The 20604-nt window shown below is 49.4% G+C and overlaps 1 protein-coding gene across 5 annotated transcripts in view; it reads right to left on the reverse strand.

Moving 5' to 3' along the window:
- The window catches only part of PLXNA4 (plexin A4), a 449429-nt gene that overhangs the window by 109563 nt on the left and 319262 nt on the right, over window positions 1–20604 (reverse strand). For all 5 annotated transcript variants that reach the window (XM_017807798.1, XM_017807799.1, XM_017807801.1 and 2 more), the window contains 2 exons: window positions 5842–5965; window positions 2278–2431 (listed from right to left, as the gene is read on the reverse strand). In XM_017807798.1, the coding sequence (XP_017663287.1) occupies window positions 2278–2431; window positions 5842–5965 (278 nt within the window). The remainder of the gene's footprint in view (window positions 1–2277; window positions 2432–5841; window positions 5966–20604) is intronic.

Raw genomic sequence — 20604 nt, forward strand, 5'->3', positions numbered from 1 at the left:
ATATGGTGACTGAAGCCATCAAATAGGAAAGCTAAGCCCAAAGAATGAGGGCAGATGGCTGGAATTCAGAGGCTGTTAAAACAGAGTGTTCTCCTTGCTGCTGGTTCATTTGATGTTCCCAGAAGGAAAGGGCCTGTGGACATTTCTTCCACATTCTCTCACCCCATTAACCCCAAGGTCCATTCCCCTGGTCTTTGGCTGCAAAGAACCCATCTCAGTGTGAGGGACGTGCAACCCATCGCACTTCCAGAAGGATCCATCCATTTCCATAGCAGACCCATGGGAACCTCAGCCCCTACACCCCATCTCCTCATTCTCACTGCTCCCAAACAGGGCAGTCAGTTGCTACCTCTTTCCACAACACCAAAACCACTATTCAGAGCCCATCACTGTGGGTAATAAGTGGGTGCAGTAATTGCAGTAATTTGGTGGGGAACTGACCCACAGTTAATTTGAGATTTACTTGGGTGGCCCTTTCTGTGCTGTTCACACAAGGGGGTGTAGTGATAGGACAAGAGGGAATGGCCTTAAGCTGAAATAGGGAAGGTTTAGATTAGATATTAGTAAGAAATTCTCCCCTGTGAAGGTGGGGAGGCCCTGGCACAGGTTGCCCAGAGAAGCTGTGGCTGCCCCGTCCCTGGAAGTGTCCAAGGCCAGGTTGGACAGGGCTTGGAGCCACCTGGGCTAGGGGAAAGTGTCCCTGCCCATGGCAGGGGGGTTGGAACTAGATGATCTTTCAGCTCCCTTCCAACTCAAACCATTCTATAATTCTATGATTCCATTATTTTCCCCCTCACCTAAAGACTCACGAATCAATCAGGACAAAGCAAACTGGACAGTCCATCACAGGGTGCAGCCACACGTGCACTCTCCCACCTTCAGGCACACACAGACTCAAACACACACATACAGACACTGCACAGACCACACACTTCACTAAACACGTTTTCCTGCCAGTGCTGGGCTCTGCTGCCCATCTGGTGCTACTAGCTCCGCCAGCTCTGCCATCAACACACCGTATTTAACAACTTCGCAGCATCTTCCATGTATTTTGAAGCAGGAAGCAAGGATTGGATGGCCCCAGGGATCAGACATGTGACAGAGCCACACATCCTTTGGTTCCAATCCAGCCCCTGGCTCTGTGCATGGAGCACTTGCTCTGTGCAAGGTGTGGAGCATCAGCTGCTGAAGTTGCTCCAAGCTGCTTCTCTGAAACCACACCGCACATAAATCTCTCTCTCTTGTCCTGCCTCCAGCTTCCATTGCTATTTTTGTTTGCTGGTTGATTGTAGCCTGGCCTGGGAGAGATGTCCATACCAAGGAAATAGTTTCTGGCATCTATAAACACAATTGATAACTCAGCAGGACCTGAAAATGGTAACAACCTTCTGGGGGTTTGTTTTGGGACCAAAAGGAGAGCACATGCAGCAGAGATGATGCTGACAGCTCATGTCACTTTATTTTCTGTGGTCTGAGGATGCTCAGAGGCAAACTTACAGTAAATTTTCACAAGAAGCCAAGGACAAGATTGACAGCATCCTCTGTGTCTCACTGGGTGATCAGCAGGGCTGAGGTTTTTACAGTAAGTCCTTGCAAAGAGCCACGGGTGTTATTGAAAAAAGGGGGAACAAAGAAGTGCAGGAAGTGGTGGATGGGGGAAGTATCCTTGGAGACAAGGTATTTTTCTGCGCTGAACCACTATAGGAGAGGGAGCCAGCAGCAAGTCTGGAACAGCTGGAGGCAGTAAAGGCCAGGAGTAGGGATCTAAATCTGGGAGGAACAGGATGAATTTACAGACAGGATCACTCAGGTGTGCAGGACTTTCTGGCTGCTGCACGAGATGGGACGTGTTGAGAGCATGTACAGCCTCGTTCCCAGGTTGTGTAACAGCAGCCTGGGCAAAAGGTGAGGGAATATCCCACATTCATGTCTTGTCTTTGCTAAATATATGTAACTGCCACTCGGTGGCAGTCTGAAAACACCTCGTGTCACACAGACAAGCACCTTAGGGCAGGTCCTGGTGTTGCAGCTCAACACTTGCACACGTGTGCACACAGAAACACAGGCAAATTCACACAGCTCATGCCACAATGTGCTGCTGGGCAGCTCCACCAGCATCCCACCAATCCCAGTGCTTTCCAGACCCTGCCCTCAGGCTGCCATGAGCCAAATCCTGCTTGGTGAGAGAGCAGGAGAGGCACAAGGGTGTGGGGTGAGGACCTTCAAACACTCAGGGAGGGAGAAGTGGTGCAGGCAGGGGAGCTGTGGGATACTCACCGTTCTCTGTGATGATCTGAGGCACCTCTTTGGCAGCTGGTGAGATGCACTGGATCTGACTGCCCACCACCAGGCCATCCATCTCTGAAAGGTCCTCGAAGGTGCAGTTGACTCCTGCTGACAGCTCAGGGACGTTGTAGGTCTCCAAGACCAGCTGCAAGCAAAGACGGAGCGAGAGAAGAAAAGATAGAGAGAAAAAAAAGAAGAGAGAACACTAAGCCAAACAACAGAGCTGGGTCAGCAGGAGAGAATTACACTGGAGAGGTCAGACAAAGAGCCTCTTGCTAGAGAGAGCATCCTCCTTCAACAGAAAGCAGCGATTCAGGAGAGGGGAATCAGTGGAGGGGAAGGGGATGAGATGCCGATGCCGATGCCGACACAAGTGCTTTGTGGCTGTGCAGGGACAGCTGCACTGCATCCCAGTGCTGGCTGAGTCAGTGGAGGGGTGGAGGAGTGCTCACTATCTGTCATGCAAGTGTCAGGTTAGGCAGGGAGTCTTTGGAGCCAGCAGTGAAGCCCCGGGCGGTGGTGGCCCCAGGGCCCGCGGTTTCTGAGGAAGGTGAACTGCTACTCACAAGAGGCTCTCTGCAGACTCCAGAGAAACTGGAGCGCTCCAGTCTAACTCTCTACGGGCTGCTCTCCCAGCATCAGCAGGTGGGGAGCACTCTGTCACCAAGTTCCTGTGTGAGGAGAGTCTAGTTACAGCCTTCAGTCCACCACAAAACCACCGCTGTCTCTAGAGGCACAGCAAACCTCTCCTGCCCATCCCACCGAGGGAGCAGTTGGCTCTAGGGGACCTGCCATATGTAAAAAAGCCTTGAAGGAGGGACTGGCCATGTTTTTAGAGTTCACAGCCTCTGGCATTGCTGTGCCATTGCTCATGGTTGTGGGAGAAGGAATCTCGTGGCTGGTCTCCAGCATGTCCACGCTTTGGAGAAGTACTGCCATGGTGCCGACTTCCCAGACCAGCCACCGTCCTGCACCACAGCCTTCCATCACTGAGGGTCCTGCTCCACTCAACAGATCATGCCTGAACACAGGAAGGCATCCCAGGGGACTTTAGCACCTGCTGATGCCCCAGTAATTAGTATAAATTTAGCATTTCTGTGACCAAACACTAGAGCCAACCACCAGACAAAGATGCTCTCCACACTTGCCTCCTCCACGAGCTACCTGAGGCCCCATCTGAGGTGACAGCCACTGAGAGGAGACACAGATGCATGCTGAAGTGTTGTTTCTACCAGCACAAAGAACAGAGGTCAGTCCAGGTGACAAAGCAGGAGAGGATGAGAAGGCAACATTAACCCTTACTGCTCCCACACACTGTGTTTTCCTCACCTAGGGAAAGGTTGGAGCTGTTTCTTCACACCAGGCAACACCAGGGAGAAAGGCTGAGCAGACAGGCCTTAGCCCTGGCTGACATTAAGTGTTTGTGAGAGTAGGTTTTCTTGGTTTTATAGACAATGATCATTTTGGGGCAGTGGGAACGGCAATGGGAAAGGTGAATTTTTTGTCTTGGGTGGGGAGTAGGAAGAAGCTTTGGATATCTGGATGGATTTAGCACACAGGCTGAGTCCATTCTCTCAGCTCATTGACACCCTGCTGGGAGTGGAGAAGGGAAAACTGAGCAATGGAGAAGGGAAAACTGTTCTGCTCAGCAAGTTGCTTTCTGAGCACGGATGATGCAGAATGAAGCTGTGCCATGCAGAAGATGACACCAGTAGACAGAGCAGAAGTGCTTGGCCACAAATTCCATGAGCCAGCACACACTCTGAACACACAAGAAGTCCTACATCCCACACTCCTGCTCTGGACCTGCTCCAGTGAGGAAAGCATGGATCCTGGCCCCAGCAAGGAGCCCTTCTCAGAAATCCCAGAGCAGCAGCACTGCACTGAAACAGACTCGGTTAAAATTTTCCAAGCCCCTGTTAGTGCCCAAAATTTAAAAGATTGGCTGACCACATAATTCTCTGCCTCAGTATCACTGACCCTTTGCCAGAAGCCAAGTGAGATTCCATAAGGATACCACCAGCCATCTGTTTGCTGGTGTTCCCTCCTGGTTTGCCAAGAAACTCTCTGTGGTGACTGGATGAGCTGAGTCACCAGTTTATCTGAGACTGGGCTGAGACTCCCACCACAATATTCATGCACATTTCTGGGCAACAAATAGATTTTGGCAACTTCTGATCCCAGCAGCTCTGGGCTGTCTCACCCTGGGAGTAACCCAGAGGTAAAGGTCTTTTATTCTGTTATCATTTCCAGTCTCCCTGAGCCAGTCAGTCCCCCAGGATTTATTTCAACATGAAAGAATTCAGCAACTACTGAGAGAATAAGAAAAAGAAACCTTGAACTCCCAGAAGAACAAAGAAGTTAAGATGTCTCAGATCAGTTTTGTTTGAAGCCTAGGAAAGTAAAGTCACAGCAAAGTTAAGAGGCTGAAACAAAGCAGCAATGATTGGGCATGCAGGCTTTGAAAGGCTGATTTCATTGTCACTGAAATAGTCCCAGCACTCCAAAATCTTCCCCCTGGAAGGTGTCTGGCAGCTGCTGCCTGAGCAATTCCATTTGGACCTTTCAGGGTGTGGGGTTAATGACAAACTCACCCAGAGATGGAGCTTTTAGGGCCTGGATTATCAACTTAATTCCCAAGCTAGTATGGTCAAAACCACGGAGCTCTGGCAGGCTGAATGAAATGGGTCTCTGCCTCCTTCTTGGAGCATGTTGGGATCTCACCACATAAAGTACTGCTGCCACAAGTCAGGAGAGAAACCACAACCTGGTCAGACCTTCAGCAGGAGATTTCCTGCCTTAAGCCCAGGAAATGATCAGGATCATTTGCTCCTCTGCCAGCACTCACTGTGTGCCTTCTTTGGGTGCTGACCAAGTAACTCAAGGCCTTAAAGGTGAAACCTTGTGCTGTGGACAGTCACAAGAGACAGCACAAACCTTGGAAGTCTTTGGTTCCTCTGCACAGCATCCTGCCTCTCTGCTCTGCTGTCCATACTGTGCTGGAGCTGCAGCAGGGTGGAGGTTTTGATGGCTTAGAAGGAGATGTTAACAACCAAGATGATGGGAACTTGGAGCTCACTGAAACTCATGGCTTAGAAGGAGATATTTCCATCCAAGTTGATGGGAACTTGGAGCTCACTGAAATAACTCATGGTACCCCTCATCTGTCTTTCTTCTAGGATGAAATTTTCAACCATGATAATGTTCCTTGGGCTAAAGGCATAAACTAATCCCTGTCCCAGGGAAGCAAAAAGCAACACTGGCTGCACACAACACCTGTAGGGCATAGAATCTCTTCAGACCTGCCCTCAGCTGCTCACAGCAAACAGGGAAGACTATTTCTAGTCCCTTCCTAGACTTCTAGACAGGGGATAACCAAGGCCTCCCATGGCAAATCTTTCTCTGTGCCAGAAAGGAAGTTACTGGGCTCTGGAGAACCTCTTGCATCAAGCTGCCGGTCCTTCCCTGGATCCAGGTGGCACACACCCGGGGCCTGTCACACTGCATGGGCAGATTAGACTCGAGGGGGAGGGAGCAGGGATTAGCATTCCTCACCAAAACGTTGTACTGGGACACGGAGATGTTGTTGGGATGCACGGTGAGCCGGACGCACTGCTTCATCTCCGAGGCGAATCTCCGCGGCTCGCTGGAGCGCTCGCACCGCTCCTTCCTCGTGCACCTGGGGAAACGGGGACAGAGAGGGACAGGGGGTGACAGGCTGAAGGGTTGGGAATGTCTTACGCGTTGTCAAAATCGTAGAAAGGCTTTTTGTCAAGCTGCAAGGAAGCAACTGCGACCATCGAAGCACCCGCCTCCCCCCTACCAATGCCTCCTGACTGGAATTTGGAGTGTGACTGGGGACTTGAGGTGAGACTGCTGTCTAATCATCTCAGCTCTGAGGAGAAGTAAACAAGGCCCAGGGGGTGGTGGAGGAGAAGGGTTTTGGGGGTGTGATGGTGAAATCCCTCCACACCAAACCAAAGGAGTAACCCCCTGCTCCGGGAAGGCCATGTACACATGGGACATTCACCTGAGAGGCAGCTGAGTAGGGTCATAAACCATCAAAGACCCCCAAAGCACCCCCCAAGCTCATTCTTGAGGCCTCCCACCACCAGAGGACTGCCTGTCACAAGAGACTGCAAAACTTCACCCCCCCCACCAAGGGAATATTAATCCAGTGGACTCTGTTTTTTGGGACCATCAGCACCAAGAAGACCAGAAGAACCAGACCCACAGGATGCCACCGGGTTACATGGAGTGGTGACACATTTTCTATTTAAATTTCTGTCTCTGTCATTTCATTTCTTCTCCCCCTCCCCCCTTGTTCTTATTTTTTTCCATCTCTCTTTCTCTGTCTCACATTTACCATTAAATAAAACCCCATAGTACTGACTTTGGCATTTGGTCTCATTTGTACCTTAATTCAGGCAGAGGCATTTCTAAGAATTTTAATAACTGGATCATAACACAGGGTTAACACAGAGTCAGGCTGGGAGGGTGAGGACAACCCTGGGACATGGGAGGAGCAACAGCTTTGGGTGGAAAGTCAGCTCTGTACTCTTTGGGACTGCACTAGATGGGCAACTCATGTCCTGGAGCGCTCCAGTTCATAGAATCATAGTCAGAGGATATCCTGAGTTGGAAGAGACCCACAAGGATCATCAAATCCGACTCCTGGCCTTTCAAAAGGACAACCCCAAGAATCTCACCATGTCCCTGACAGTGCTGACTCCTGTGCCAGCAGGCATGGGATTGCTCAGCAGGCTGGGGAGTTGCAAGGACACGGTGAAAAGAGGGAGGGTGATGGGTGGAAGCCCCAGCAGCTACAGCATAACCTTCCCTTGGCCAAACCCACAGCCCTGAAAACTCTCTTGTTGAAGGGGAGTGGGACATCTTAGGCAGGGATGCCCTTGTAGAGAAGCTGCTTTTTGGCCCTGCTGAGAATGCTCCACTCCTGTGGTACCTCTGGGCTGCTGGTCCCTCTCTTGAGGGGATGGGGCCACACTCCAAGCCACTGTCCAGCAGCTGCTAAATAGTCCCTGCAGACTAAGGAGCTTTTGGTATCTGTTTTGCAAATGCCTGACTAGAAGTGCTGAGGGTTGAATCTGAAAACTTCTGGTGTTCCCAATCAGCAGCAGTTCAGCGAGAGAGGTGGGTGCACACACCTGGGCTGCAAAGACCCTCAGAGCTCATACCACCCACTCACTGCTGGTGCTTTCAGTCCTCTCACTGCCTCTCTTCTCACCTCTCTGGTGTAAACACAAGCCCAGCAATGTGAAATAGTAGCTTTTTGCCCTGTTTCCATCCGGCTCTGCGTTTGCTTAACGTGAACCACGTCTGTATTTCACCCCACACGCACTGCCCAAGGCCATTGCTCCAAGGGAGGTGTCTGCCTGGAAATCCGTGGGGTTAATCCAAAAGGACAGCTCCAACTGCATGCCAATTACCTTTTGCCATTAAGTTAATGTTATGGACTTGCAGAGGGTGTCTTCAATGGATTTTGTTATTAGCAATGCTATTACCCCCCATTAAAATCAGCTATAAAGACTAAGTGTGGCTGTTAAATTATTCATCTGCTCCCAGACTTCAGAGTTTTAGTTGTGAGAGCACGTGGGCGCTGCTGGAGCTGTAGCTCCAAGATCACCCCTCAATGTCTTTGTTCCCTGGAGAAGAGACTGCACCTACCTGGGGATTTGCAGATAAGGACCCATGGAAACACGTGCAAAAAACTCCTCAATATATAGGTAACCATAATATTAAAAATCTTGGGGTGACCTAAAACTTTAGGGCTTGGCTTCTCTCTGGTGTCTGACACCAGATAAAATGAACACCCCAACTTCAAACTCCAATTTCTCCATCTTTCTGGTAGAGGAAAGCTGTGCATTTCCAGAGGCAGGAGTCACAAAAGGAGATCTCTGCCATTCTCAGCACGCTCTGGGTTTGCTCTGCAGGTCTGAGAGAGCAAGAGCAGCATTGCAGCTCCTGCTCTCCGTTCCTCAGAAGCCTCCATCCCATTAACTCTCCTGTAGTGCCTCCGCATGCTGGATCAGGAATTTTAAGCGGGCATTCTCCAGAGGGTTGGACCAATATCTGATTAACTGCCCCCAAAATTGCGAGTCCCCTACGGTGGCATGAAAGCCAAGTGGCAAAATGCTGACCTGAGATTTTTCTAAGCAATTCCATAAACCAAACAGCCACAGCAATCCCATGAAAGCTCTGCAGGGTGTGGGAACTCTTCTCCTGAGAGCAGCCTGGAAGGAAAACCCTTTTTGGTCTTGCGAACACACAAGCACCCAAATTGTTCAAGATGTCCTTCTACCTCCCTTTCATTTCCTCCACCTGTAGCACAACAGAAATATTTGGATTTTCTAAAATTTTTTAATGGGCAGATACCCAGGCTCAATTCAAGTCTATGGATGTAGATTAATCATCTAGGAATAAGGTTTGTATTCCTAATCCCATCACTGAGCAGGAATATAATAATCCACATTTTATCTTGCTGTTTACAGGTTATACACATCTAAGACATGTAACTTTTGAGACCAAGAACTCACTCTATATTTGATTGATGTGTCTTGAAGCCTTAATATCTTGAAGCCTTAATATTTTCCCATCCAAATAATAATGAAATTATGAAAAACCAAACTAAGCCTGGTTTTAATAAAATGTTAAAGTTGCAGTGTCAGGGTCTCAGGAATTAGGGACAGCCAGACTGAAAGGAGCTTCTGCACTTCCAATTCTTCTCCCTGCACTCCCACACTGAAAGCTGGACTTTAATTAGAGGATCACAGGTTATTATTCCTTTCTTCCACGGTGACCTCAATTCTTCCACTTCCCAACTTTTGACTTCGACTCTGTGACTTTTTCAATGGTATTTCTCAATTTAAAAAACCCCAAAACACCCAACTGTGCCTGTGCTTGAGTCTGATGATGGAGGAGTTCTGCCCAGCTGGCTCTGGGTCACCAGCAGGGTTCAGGCTCTGAGGTCAACATCACAGTAACATAATTCCCCCAGGGAACTGATCCCAGCTGCTGCTGAAACCAAGACTAAAGGAATGCAGCTGCCTGCCAGTGGGTTTTGCAGGTTTGCCCATGCAGGAGAGAGGGATGAAGGCTCTTCTTCAGAGCCTTGTCCCCATGGTCTCTGCATCTCCTCCTTGAACACCTTCTCTATCCTGAGCTGGAGCAGAAGGAGCATCCTGTGGGTTGACAAACTGCACTCTCCCAAGGTGTGTGCCCAGCACCTGCAGCTGAGGTTCCTCAGAGGCAAAACGTGGTGGATTTTCCCTGTGGTGGATTACCCTGAAGGAGGGAGGATTTAAGCTGGGTATTAGGAAGACATTTTTTGCTCAGAGTGGTGGGGCACTGGCACAGGTTGCCCAGGGAAGTTACTGATGCCACATTCCTGGAAGTGTCCAAGGCCAGGTTGGACAGGGCTTGGAGCAACCTGGGCTAGTGGAAGCTGTCCCTGCCCATGGCAGTGGGGTGGAAGGAGATGATCTTTAAGGTCTCTTCCAACCCAAACCATTCCATAATTCTGTGATTCAGGGGAGCACAAAAAGGTACCTGTCATAAAGCTTCCAGCCCTCCTCTGTGCTGCCAAAAATGTTCTGCCCTCCCCCAAGAGTGGGGTGAGAAAGCAGAGAAAATTGTTTCAGCGTGTGCAGAGCAAAGTGCTGCCCTCCAGCACCAATCCCAAATCCCTGAGTGGTGGAGGCTGAGATGCAGAAACAAACGTGACAAAGCACCCAACTGCTGAAGGCACTGCCCAGAGGGGACACTGCAGCCCCACAAGTTCAGCAAACTGTAAAAAAAGGCAAAAGGGACTTTTAATAAATAAGTACCTCCAGACACAAGTTCCCCCCTCATGAAAGTGGTCACCTGAGCTGCCAGCACTCAGACTGTGAGAGGGGTAATGAAATATCCCGACCCCAGCTCATCATTCCTGTTGTCCCTGTGGAGGGTCAGGGTGTATTTTGGGCTCTGGGAGATTCCTGTGACTCTGCTCTGCTCTCATCTGGTGTGTCTACCATGGTTCATGAAGAAAAAAAATACCTTGTACTGCCAATAACTGTTTTGCTTTAATAAAATCCCCCCTAACTGCAACATGCTGGGGATGTCAACGTGCAGAGATCACTTCCTGTGCCATACACCCTAATTCCCTGCTATTCATGCTATAATTACCTCATGTGTAACTCCCACCCAGTGGCATCACATTACACTTAAGGCACCTAAAAGAGCATTTCCCACTCCTGAACTGATTTGAATAAGATTATGGTGCAGACACTGCACTTCTCTGTGTGTCTTAATAGCAGCTGCTATTTCATTACCAGCTGCTTCTCTCACAATTCCAAGTGTCCTGCTTTGTCCAAAACTATTAGTATGAACACTAAGAAGCTGGTCCTACCACTGAACCATGAGGAATGTTATTTCCTCCTCATCTCCCATTAAGAATAAATCCTGCTAACACTAACCCTCTGTTCACCAGCCACTACCCAATTATTTTAATAACGTTAAATTAATGCTTTGTGCTTCTACAGGGTCTCTCATCCGAGGATCTCCAAGGGCTTTGCCTGGAGCTAATTAAACTTCATGATACCTCAGTGAGGTTGGAATATTACCAGGCAGAGACAGGAAAGTGAGGCACAGACGTGGCTGTGCCAGGAAGCAGAGCAATTCCCAGGTCTCCTGAGGATGAGATGAAGGTCCTGGTTTGGTGCCCAAGAGATCATGGATTAATCCCAAGGACCTAAAGCAACTTGCAGGAGCAAACACAAGCCTGAAGAGGAACCTGGTGCTGTTCCACTTTTGCAGTGAGATGGTTCTTCTGCCTTGCCAGGGCTTGGTCAAGGCAAGTCCTGACTCACTCCACCACCTCCAGGATTTGTCCCTAAACGTCCAGAGTTAGGAGGGTTAATCTGGAGCCCAGAAATCTTTGGAGAGGCTCAGCACAGACACAAGATACACTTGGATACACCAGGTAAAAGAAGGATTTGATGGGGTATTTCTATACCTGCAAGCTCTTTGTTTTCCCTAAGAACAGTGTGGAAAAAAGGGCGGCCAGCTGGGGCTCTGGGCAACCTGGTCTAGTGGAAGGTGTCTCTGCCCATGGCAGGGGGTTGGAACTGAGTGGTCTTTAGGGTCCCTTCCAACCCAAACCCTTCTGTGATTCTAAGGCCACAGACATTCTTTCACCTGCCTTTGCCTCTCAGTGAAGACACACCTCCATCATCTTGTTGTAGGAAAAAAAACCTAAATCAATACCCTGAGCTCCCACACACAAAGCCCACTAACGCCCAAAAATATGACTTTCATTTTTCAATCTGACCTCTTTTTGGCTGAATCTTTTGGCCCCAACCTAGTGGGGCCCTGATCCTTGCTGCCCCCTCACCACCTGGGCTCTGGGCTAATGGGGGTAGAGTGGCTGGGAACAAAACATCTGCAGGGGGTGGGGACTGGGTCAGGAGGCTGAAGGTGGAAGGAAGATGTCTTCTGACTATGCAGAAGGTAGGAACAGGGAGAAAATTGGGGGACAGGTGCTGTTTGCATGAAGAAGGGAGCAGAGGAGTTGCAAGTGCTGACTGAGGTCACAGAATCACACAATGGTTTGGGCTGGAAGGGACCTGAAAGATCATCTCATTCCACCCCCCTGCCATGGGCAGGGACACTTTCCATTAGCCCAGGTTGCTCCAAAACTCATCCAACCTAGCCTTGGACACTTCCAGGGATGAGGCAGCCACAGCTTCTCTGGGCAACCTGTGCCAGGACCTTCCCACCCTCCCAGCCAAGAATTTCTTTCTAATATCTCATCTAAATCTACTCTCCTTCAGTTTAAGGCTATTCCCCCTTGTCCCCAGTCCCTATCCAGCTCTCCTGGAGCCCTTTTTAGGCCCTGGAAGTGGCCCTCAGATCTCCCTGGAGCCTTCTCTTCTCCAGGTGAACCCCCCCAGCTCTCCCAGCCTGACTCCACAGGTCAGATCATCCCCCATGGGAGCAGTGGGGTGGCACAAGTGCCTCCAAGGGGGATATTTCTCTGCCTCTCACACTTCTAGGCCATCTCTCCACTCCATCACTACCTGAAATGCCTGAGTTTGCTTTGGGTGGCTCCTGATTTCTTAGCAGAAGGAAACCAGAGGAAGGTTGGCAGAGCTGCAGATGCTCTTCAGACCTGAGCCAGAGCATCCCTGCAGGCCCCATTTCTCACACCAGGATGGAGAGATGCTGCACAGAGGACTCTGGAGACCAAATCTCTGGAGCCATTCATTACCCAAACTACTCCCCAGTCCCATGAGCCTTGGGCTTTTCCCTTTCTCACACCTGCCAGTGAGGCAGCCACTTGTGATAATCCTGGGGGAGAAAGCCAAGGGGGGAGTTTCCCTGTCTCTTTTTTGTATTTTATTTTCCTTTTTTTTTTTTTTTTGGTGGAAATAATGCAGTCAGAAAACCAGCACATAGTCCTGATGGAGCCTTTCTTGTTCATAACTGTTGAAAAAGGAGACTTGGATTCTCTTTCCTTTTTCTTTCCCATAATTTCCCCAGAAGCAGACTAAAATATCTGAAATTTTTAATATGAGAGACAAAAAAAAAAAAAAAAAGTCAGTTTTCTGGCAATGGAAAAGGTCTTATCTGCAAGTTTGCTAATTAATAACAAATTTCAAGACAAAAGAGTGGTGATTGGATCTGACCAGAAATTCCTGCTCAGAACAGAGCATTTGGGGTTGTTTTTTTTTTTTTTCCCAAATGGCAATTAGCACACTACGAAAAATTTTAATGCAGGAAATAATACCATAAAAAATAAATTTCTAGAACTAAATTCCAAAGAAATTAATCCCTTTTGGAGAAGCCTCCCCATCTGATGCACAGCAATTTTCTTTTGGCTGCTTTTGCATTTCAAGGCTCATCGTGGCCACCCAGGTGGGTTTGTAGGGAAGAAGAGGGACACGGAGCACCTGTGCTTGATGGCAAAGCTGAGAGACAGCCCAGTGGTTTGGGTGACACCCTCCCACCTCCCCTAAACAGGTTAATTTTCCAGCATCACTGTTTTGCAAAAGGGTTTGACATTTCAGCTTCCCTTTCTGATTCCAAAAACGGTGACATTTCCCTGGGGGGATAAATTCTCTCACCCTTGGATTGAATCGCTCCGGCCACCCCTTCCTTCCACCTTCCCTCCAGTGCTGGGAGTGGCAGGTGGGATTCACAGCAGCAAAGGGAGGTCTCCGGGGCAGGATGGGATATTTTGGTGGGATGGCATCCCCGTTTTCATCCCCAACCTATTCATTCCTAGGCATTTTGTGGTGTAGGGTCACTCTCACTGGGCTCCTCAGCTTCTGCAAGATGAACATGTTGCCTCATCCCACTCCTCACCTCTTCCCAGTTGTGTGTTTTTAGCTCAGGCACAATTCCCATTTTTTCTCACCTCTCTCTAGCTCTTCCCCTTAAAATTCACCCTGTGACCTTCTCTTCTCCTCAAATTATCTGTCTGCCTCCTTCACTCTTATCACCACCTCCAATGGTCTCCTTATCCCAGTATATTGGATAGATAAATCCAAGAAGAAAATTCAGGAGGAAGATAGAGAGGATGACAGGAAACTCTCAGAGAAATCTGATTTAGGTGTCAGTTTGAGGACCCTGACTAGCCCAAATGGTCCTATCTGTTGTGGATCAAGACAGGCTAAGATAAAATGATTTTCCATTTCTTCCATCTCTTCATCTCCAAGGGGAAATCTGAGATTTCCCAGCTCAGCTAGAGCTCACAGTGAGGTGGCTGTTCCAACAGGTGCCTGGCAAGAGTCAAACTGAACAGGGTCCTGCATCCCCAGCTCAGTCCGGACCAACAAACTGGGAATCTGAAATCTAGCAGGGGGTGCAGGCACGGCCCAGCAGCAGCTCTCCTTGTCCCCAGAGGGAAGGATGACTTGTGGCTGCCCCATCCCTGGAAGTGTCCAAGGCCAGGTTGGATGGGGCTTGGAGCAACCTGGGATAGTGGAAGGTGTCTCTGCTGATGGCAGGGGATCGGAACCTGATGATCCTTAAGGTCCCTTCCAACCCAGGCCATTCCACGATTCCTACAAAACGAAATAACAGAAAGAACAGCTGTTCCTCAAAGCCTTTGATCTTGTACCACACCAGCATTTTTGTCCTGGGAAAAGCTGGAGCAGAGCCTGGTGAAAGGGAGACTTCTGGCATCACTGCATCACTGGGTTTCCCTTTCTCTACACAAAGCCAGGAGTTTATGGCAGTGGGTCCCATTTCCCAAACAGCAGTGAGCTGATGTCCCACCAGTGTCCCAGTCCACCTTCACATCCGTTACCCAAGAGTCCCTGTCCCTGCTCAGAGGCAGGAGGGGATGTGTTTCCTTGAAGACCAGGTGGGTCTGAGATGCCTTTTGCGAGGTGATCAGCAGAGGGAGCTCGTTGGAAGCCAAGAGCAAACCCTCAAGTGGCATTTTTATCCAGGACTGGGGACAGGAGTCCGGGAAAGGGACTGCAGGACACAGAGATCCGTGGCTCTGGGAGGCTCTGGAGATCTGAGTCATCTGGTTTTGATGCTCTGAATCAGTCTCATTAGTCTGGTCCTTCTTTCAGGATGAGATCCAATATGACAGCTTCATTTTTTATTGGGGAAAAGCATTTGATTTCCCAGTTGGAAAGAAGGGTGAGACAAGAACAGAGCAATTAAAGGAATCTGGGGATGGAATAAGAGGCTTGTTTTGCCAAAGTCTGGCCAACGTGCAGAGCCAGCTTTGTGTCTCCTGAGATGGCTTTATCACCAGGGGGGAGCAAGGCTGGGGAAGGAGGGAGCAGCTGAAATTTGCCTTTCCCTCTGCTGGAGCCAAAGCAATTTTCTGGCCAGAGCCAGGAAAAGGGAGAAGATTCAGTCCCACTCACATGTAAAGTTTAAGGTCAGTTTTAGCAATGTTTTGACATTTCCAGGCTCCCCCGGGGTCCTAAGAATAGGAATGCCATAAATGTCGAGACTCAGACATAATTGACCTTAAACTTTATGTGGTCATGTGGAGAATACCCCACTCCCTCCCTGTCTTCTCCTTCTGGCCTCCAGGTTGCCCAGAACACAGCTGGAATTTTGCTTTCCCTGGCATCAGGGAGTTAAATTTTACCCACTGCCCAAGATACTCCATTCTGGACAGAAGGGCAAGAGATGCTACAGGAAAAGGGACAAATTAATGCACAGGATCATTCCTGGGAAACCTCTGCTGGCAGTGAGAGGAGGGAAGTTTTTTCAGTAAATTCATATGGTCCTGAGGAAGGAGTTGGATCCTTATTTTCATCTTTGTCTCTAACCACAAACAGGCTCATCTCCCAAAAACCTGCTCTTTGGACATCAAAGATGAGCTGGGGAAAGGGGGAAGTAGAAGCAGTGGGGTTTTTAACGGGTGGCATTTGTAGACCAAGAGATCTGGGGATTCTTCCAAAGAGACATGGAAGAGGTAACTCAAGAAAGCTGAAATTCACTCTTTGGAGCTTTACATCTCTCCAGGGCAATTTTTCAAGCCACAGAAAGTTTCAGACCATTAACCAAAGCTCACCCCCAATGTCCCAGCAGGGCAGCGCTGGGGAGAAAAGACCAGAAGTCCATCCTTGTTCTTGGGCTGCAGTTCAGGGAGGGAAACGTTTCCCTGCCAAAGCTGCCTCTTCCCACTTGCCTCCTGCTCCCACCACCACCCTGTCACTTGGCCAAGCAGAGGGAGGCTGCTAATTGCTCTGCCTGCTAATCTATTCTAATGCATGGTAATAGAAGCCGAGTTTCTGCCCTGATAACCCTCCCGGTTTATGCAGCAGAACACAATTCCCCCCCACCCGGCCCTTATCTCTGTCCCCAGGTGGGCTCCTCCCTCCATCCCCGCAATTGTCTGAGCCCACCCCTGGAGCCCCACTGGGCGTGGGTGCAAGGGATTTACTTCTCCAACTCCCGCCCTACAAAGCCAAACACTCCATAAACAGCATCCCCCCCCCTCACACACATCGCTTTGGGGGATTTCACACCCCTTCCCCTTCCCCTCGCCCCCCTCCCCAAGTTTTCCAGAGCTGCAGCCCGTGCTAATCTTGCCTGGGGGAGGCTGGGTTGGTGCATCAAATGCAACCTGCTCCTCAGCCCCAGCGTGTGAACAAAGGGTCAGAGGTGGCCCCAAAGACCAGCCCAGCTCGTGCATGGCTGGGGTGCAGCCACGGACAAGCGATTTGTGTGGGCACACCTTTGTGCCTCCGCTGGTGGATGGATCCCTGACGAGGGTTTTGATGGCTCATTCAAGCCTGAGATGAACAGGAGCATTTTGCATGCAAATCCCTGGAAACCTGGAGCTTTTGTCCAATGAAGAATTGGAAATCGTTTGCTGGCACAAGGGGAGGAGAGTGTGGAAATGAGGGAGGGGGTCTGTGGAAGATGATGTTGAAATACACCCCTCAGCTGGGTGTGTTCAGCATGACAGACAGGCCGTGTTCCTCCAGGAATCACAGACTCATGGAAAGGCTTGAATTGGAAGGAACCTTAAAGGTTATCCTGTTCCAAAACCCCTGTCATGGGCAGGGACACCTTCCACTAGCCCAGGTTGCTCCAAGCCCTGTCCGACCTGACCTTGAACACTTCCAGGGATGGGGCAGCCACAGCTTCTGTGGGAAACCTGTGCCGGGGCCTCACCACTCTCACAGTCAAGAATTTCTTCCTAATATCTAATCCTAAATCGTTCCCTGTTGTAGAAGGAACCTGAAAAAAGCCATCCTGCCTGTTTGACATGTGGGAGGACGGGTATCACCTGCCTCCATCCACTGACCTTTTCCAACCTCCTGCAGGGGTCAAAGACATGAGGAAAGAATGTCTCTGAAGCTGCAGGGCCTCTGCTTTGCTGTCCCTTAAATCACGGCCCTCCAAGGCCTTTTGCTGCTGAACTAACCAGGCACAACATGAGCCTGGTAGCTTAAAGCAGGAGGAGAAACTCAGAGCACAAAATCACAAGCAGGAGGAAGAACTGCAGCCAAAGGCAGCTGGTGCAGAGCACTGAGGTGGTCCAGGAGAAAGAAATCACAGGAATCTGCCTGGAATCTGCTTTCTGCCACTTGCCTATAAAAGACTGAGCTTCAAATGAAGATGGAAAAACCCCTGAAGACTCAGCTGAAGGCTACCTGAGTAATACAAGCTTCTGTCCCCGAGGAGGCAGGAAAATAACTTTCCCCGCGCTGAATTCACTTACAGCCATTTGAAAGAAAATTAAAAAAGAAGAAAGCGAGAGAAAGGGAACAAAGTTGCCAGATAAGGCAAGTAATTAATGAACAAAATTACTTTTCCCAGAGAGCATCCTATCATGGTGCTTCCTATTCATGCTAATAATATTTGTGAGTGTCTTCCCCAGAACCTGGGCTGATAACACCTACGCTCTGCCATGCTCCTACATGCTCTCCTCTGCAAGGGCTGAGGCAAAGAATCTGTTCAAAGGGGCTGAAGTTCTTTGTTCATGGCCTGATTCAGAACATCAGCCCTGAATTCTTCGTGGGAGCTTCTCTAGAGTAACTTCTAAGAAATTAATTTGTTTTTTTCCCTGTCGCTGCAGCCTAAATGCCAAATATCTGCTGGGAAAGATGATGGGAGGTGCCCATGCCTTCAGAGAGGTGAAATTTGGAGTGTGCTGCTCAGAAATCAGGGCTAATCCCAGCCAGTGGTCCTGAGGCTGCCTCAAGGATCACTGCCAAGGCTGCAGTGAGAGCTGGAAGTCCAATGAAAAGGGTGGGAGAGTTTGGTGCCACTTCATCCTTGTCTCTTAAAGGTCAAACAGGGCAGGAAAACTGCACACAAGGAGCACAACATCCATGTCCAAAGAGGTTAGCTGGGAGGTTGGGGAGCCATGAGAATACACTGTAAGGGGTCCTTCACTTCTACAGATCCTGAATCACTGCCAGGCTCAGCCAGCATGTCATTAATTGCTCTTTTGCTGCTGGCAGCTGCTGTCCTGACTTGGGGAAGCACAGCAAGAAACAGAGAAAACATTTCCACAGGACAGACGGATCTTGATCCAAATCTTGATCCTTCACCTCTAGAAACCCCTTGCCCCAAGCAGTTTTACCCAGAAAGGTGCAGGGCATAGAGAACCCCACAGAGTTTCTCAAACCACACTCTCCCAACTTTTGACCTTCATCAACGTCTCCTTTTTCATGTCAGTGTTCAGCTCTTTCCCTTTCCTCCTCCTCCTGCCCACGTGCCTCCATCCATCTGCCCATGTCCCCCAGCAGCAGAAACAACATGTGCTGTGACTCTGGTTATTTGTTGCTGGCAGAGACAGTTCCTCCCTCCAGCTCCAAACTTTCCCCGTGCTCTGCAGCAGCTCAATTGGCAGCCAGAAAAACCACAGGATAGCACAGAGAGAATTTCATTAAGTCCCCATTACATGCAGACCTGGAAAGGGAGGTCTCCAGCTGCCCTGCAGCTCTGGTTTAAGAGGAGAGACTGGGCAGCAAATTAAGTCTCACTGGGAAAAATAAGCCAAGGAACCTCTTAGCCCAGGCTTGGCTTTCTCTGTGAGGTGGGATTTGCTGCCTGAAGAAGGCAGGCACCCATGGAATTCCACCAGCTCCCCACCCTCAGGAGTCTGAAGCTCCAGATCCACCTCTAAGGTATTTTGTTTCTTTGGAGCAAGGGAAAAGCATGGGCTGAGCTGGATGTGCAGCCTTCAACAGGTGAACTGTCTCAGAGATGAGAAATAAAGGAGAAAATGTGTTGACATGGTGGTTTTCAGACCCTCACATGGTGGATGCACAGGTTTTTGGTCAGAGCTAGAGCCTCCCAGCCACTTAAGTCAGCATTTCACCCCTAACAATAAAAAAGCTGCTCCAAGTATCCCTCATCCAGATTTTAACAGCTCAGCCTTCTAGGAAAGGGAAACTGGGGGACAGAATAACAAAAGGAAAAATAGAGCAAGGATTTTAATTTTAGTCTCTTCCCAAGCTAAAAAGTCAGAGAACAAGCTGAGTTCCTCTCTTCTTAAGCCTCTTTTCTCTGCTGAAGACTAAGGGCTACATCAGGCAGCCTGAGCTCCCTCACAGTGGTTGCTGAGCCACCAAGGAGAGCAAGCTGGCTCTGCAGAGAGATCTGGAGCTGAGGGAGGATCCACCCAGAGCCAACCCACGAGAAACAGAAGGACCAGGAGTCAGAAAACCCTAAAAATGATCCTTTCTTCATCCCACTGGTACTTTAAACATACAGCCAAAAGACCCTTAGGAATTATTCTCCAGCTCCTAGTCTGGTTTAGGACACCCCTCTGAGACTGCCCCTCGCTCTGGAAAGCACTCCCTGACCCCAGGCTTCACCAGGGATCCCAGCTAACATTCCAGCTGCAAGGAAAATGCCATTGGCATGTGATGTATGAATTTCCTCTCATCTGTGCATGGCTGGAAGGGATGAGTTAAACACTGAAAAATTGCTGTGCTGTGGGAGTGACCTCCAGCAGGCCAGGCTGTCAGAGGCACAGCACCAGAGCCATCCATTATACATTCCAGGTGTCCGTCTCCCATACTCATTTCCTAGTTCCCTTCCCTTTAAAAGCACATAATTTCTGGAGAAAGCTTGCATGGTGCTGCTCACTGGAAACTTCTGGGAATGCTGGGGGAGCCAAATAGCCAAATTGCACTGATGGGTGTGATTGGAGTGACTATGAGAAGGTGTTATTCCTTCTGGCTGGATAGTGCAAAGCAGTGCTACAACACAGGCTGGGATAGCATGGATCCAGCGTGGGAAGGTGGCTGGAAAAGGCTGGGAATGCTGAAGGAGGTAGGAATTCAAGTGCAGCTTCATGATGTTGTCTTTCGTGCACAATCCACCCATATGAGACATTTTCTTCCAGTATGATAATTTGTGATGGACAGGAGTCCAACTACACCCCTGAGGGGCTAATGAGTCCTGCTAGATTTGAGGTCCTTCAGGATCAATATCCTAGCCAGAATCCTGGATTCAAATTATCCATCTTATGGGTTGGTGACAGGCCTTGGGTTTTTAGTTGCATCTCCCACTTCTTAGTCTCTTCTCCCAGATAACGGGTGATAGGACAAGAAGAAATGGCCTCAAGTATAACCAGGAGAGGTTCAGGCTCAATATTAGGAAAAATTTCTTCACTGAAAATGTGGCTAAGCACTGGAACAGGCTTTCCAGGGAACTGGTGGAGACACCACCCCTGGAACTGTTCAAAAAATAAGTGGATGTGGCCCTTGGCTTTATGGCTTAGTGGGCATGGAGGTATTCAGTCAAAGGTTGGATTTGATGATCTTGGAAGTATTTTCCAACCTTAATGATTCTATGATGTCCCAGCATTGGAGAAGC

This window comes from Lepidothrix coronata, unplaced genomic scaffold (genome assembly GCF_001604755.1).
Source record: "Lepidothrix coronata isolate B3197 unplaced genomic scaffold, Lepidothrix_coronata-1.0 Scaffold20, whole genome shotgun sequence".
Classification (NCBI taxonomy): domain Eukaryota; kingdom Metazoa; phylum Chordata; class Aves; order Passeriformes; family Pipridae; genus Lepidothrix; species Lepidothrix coronata.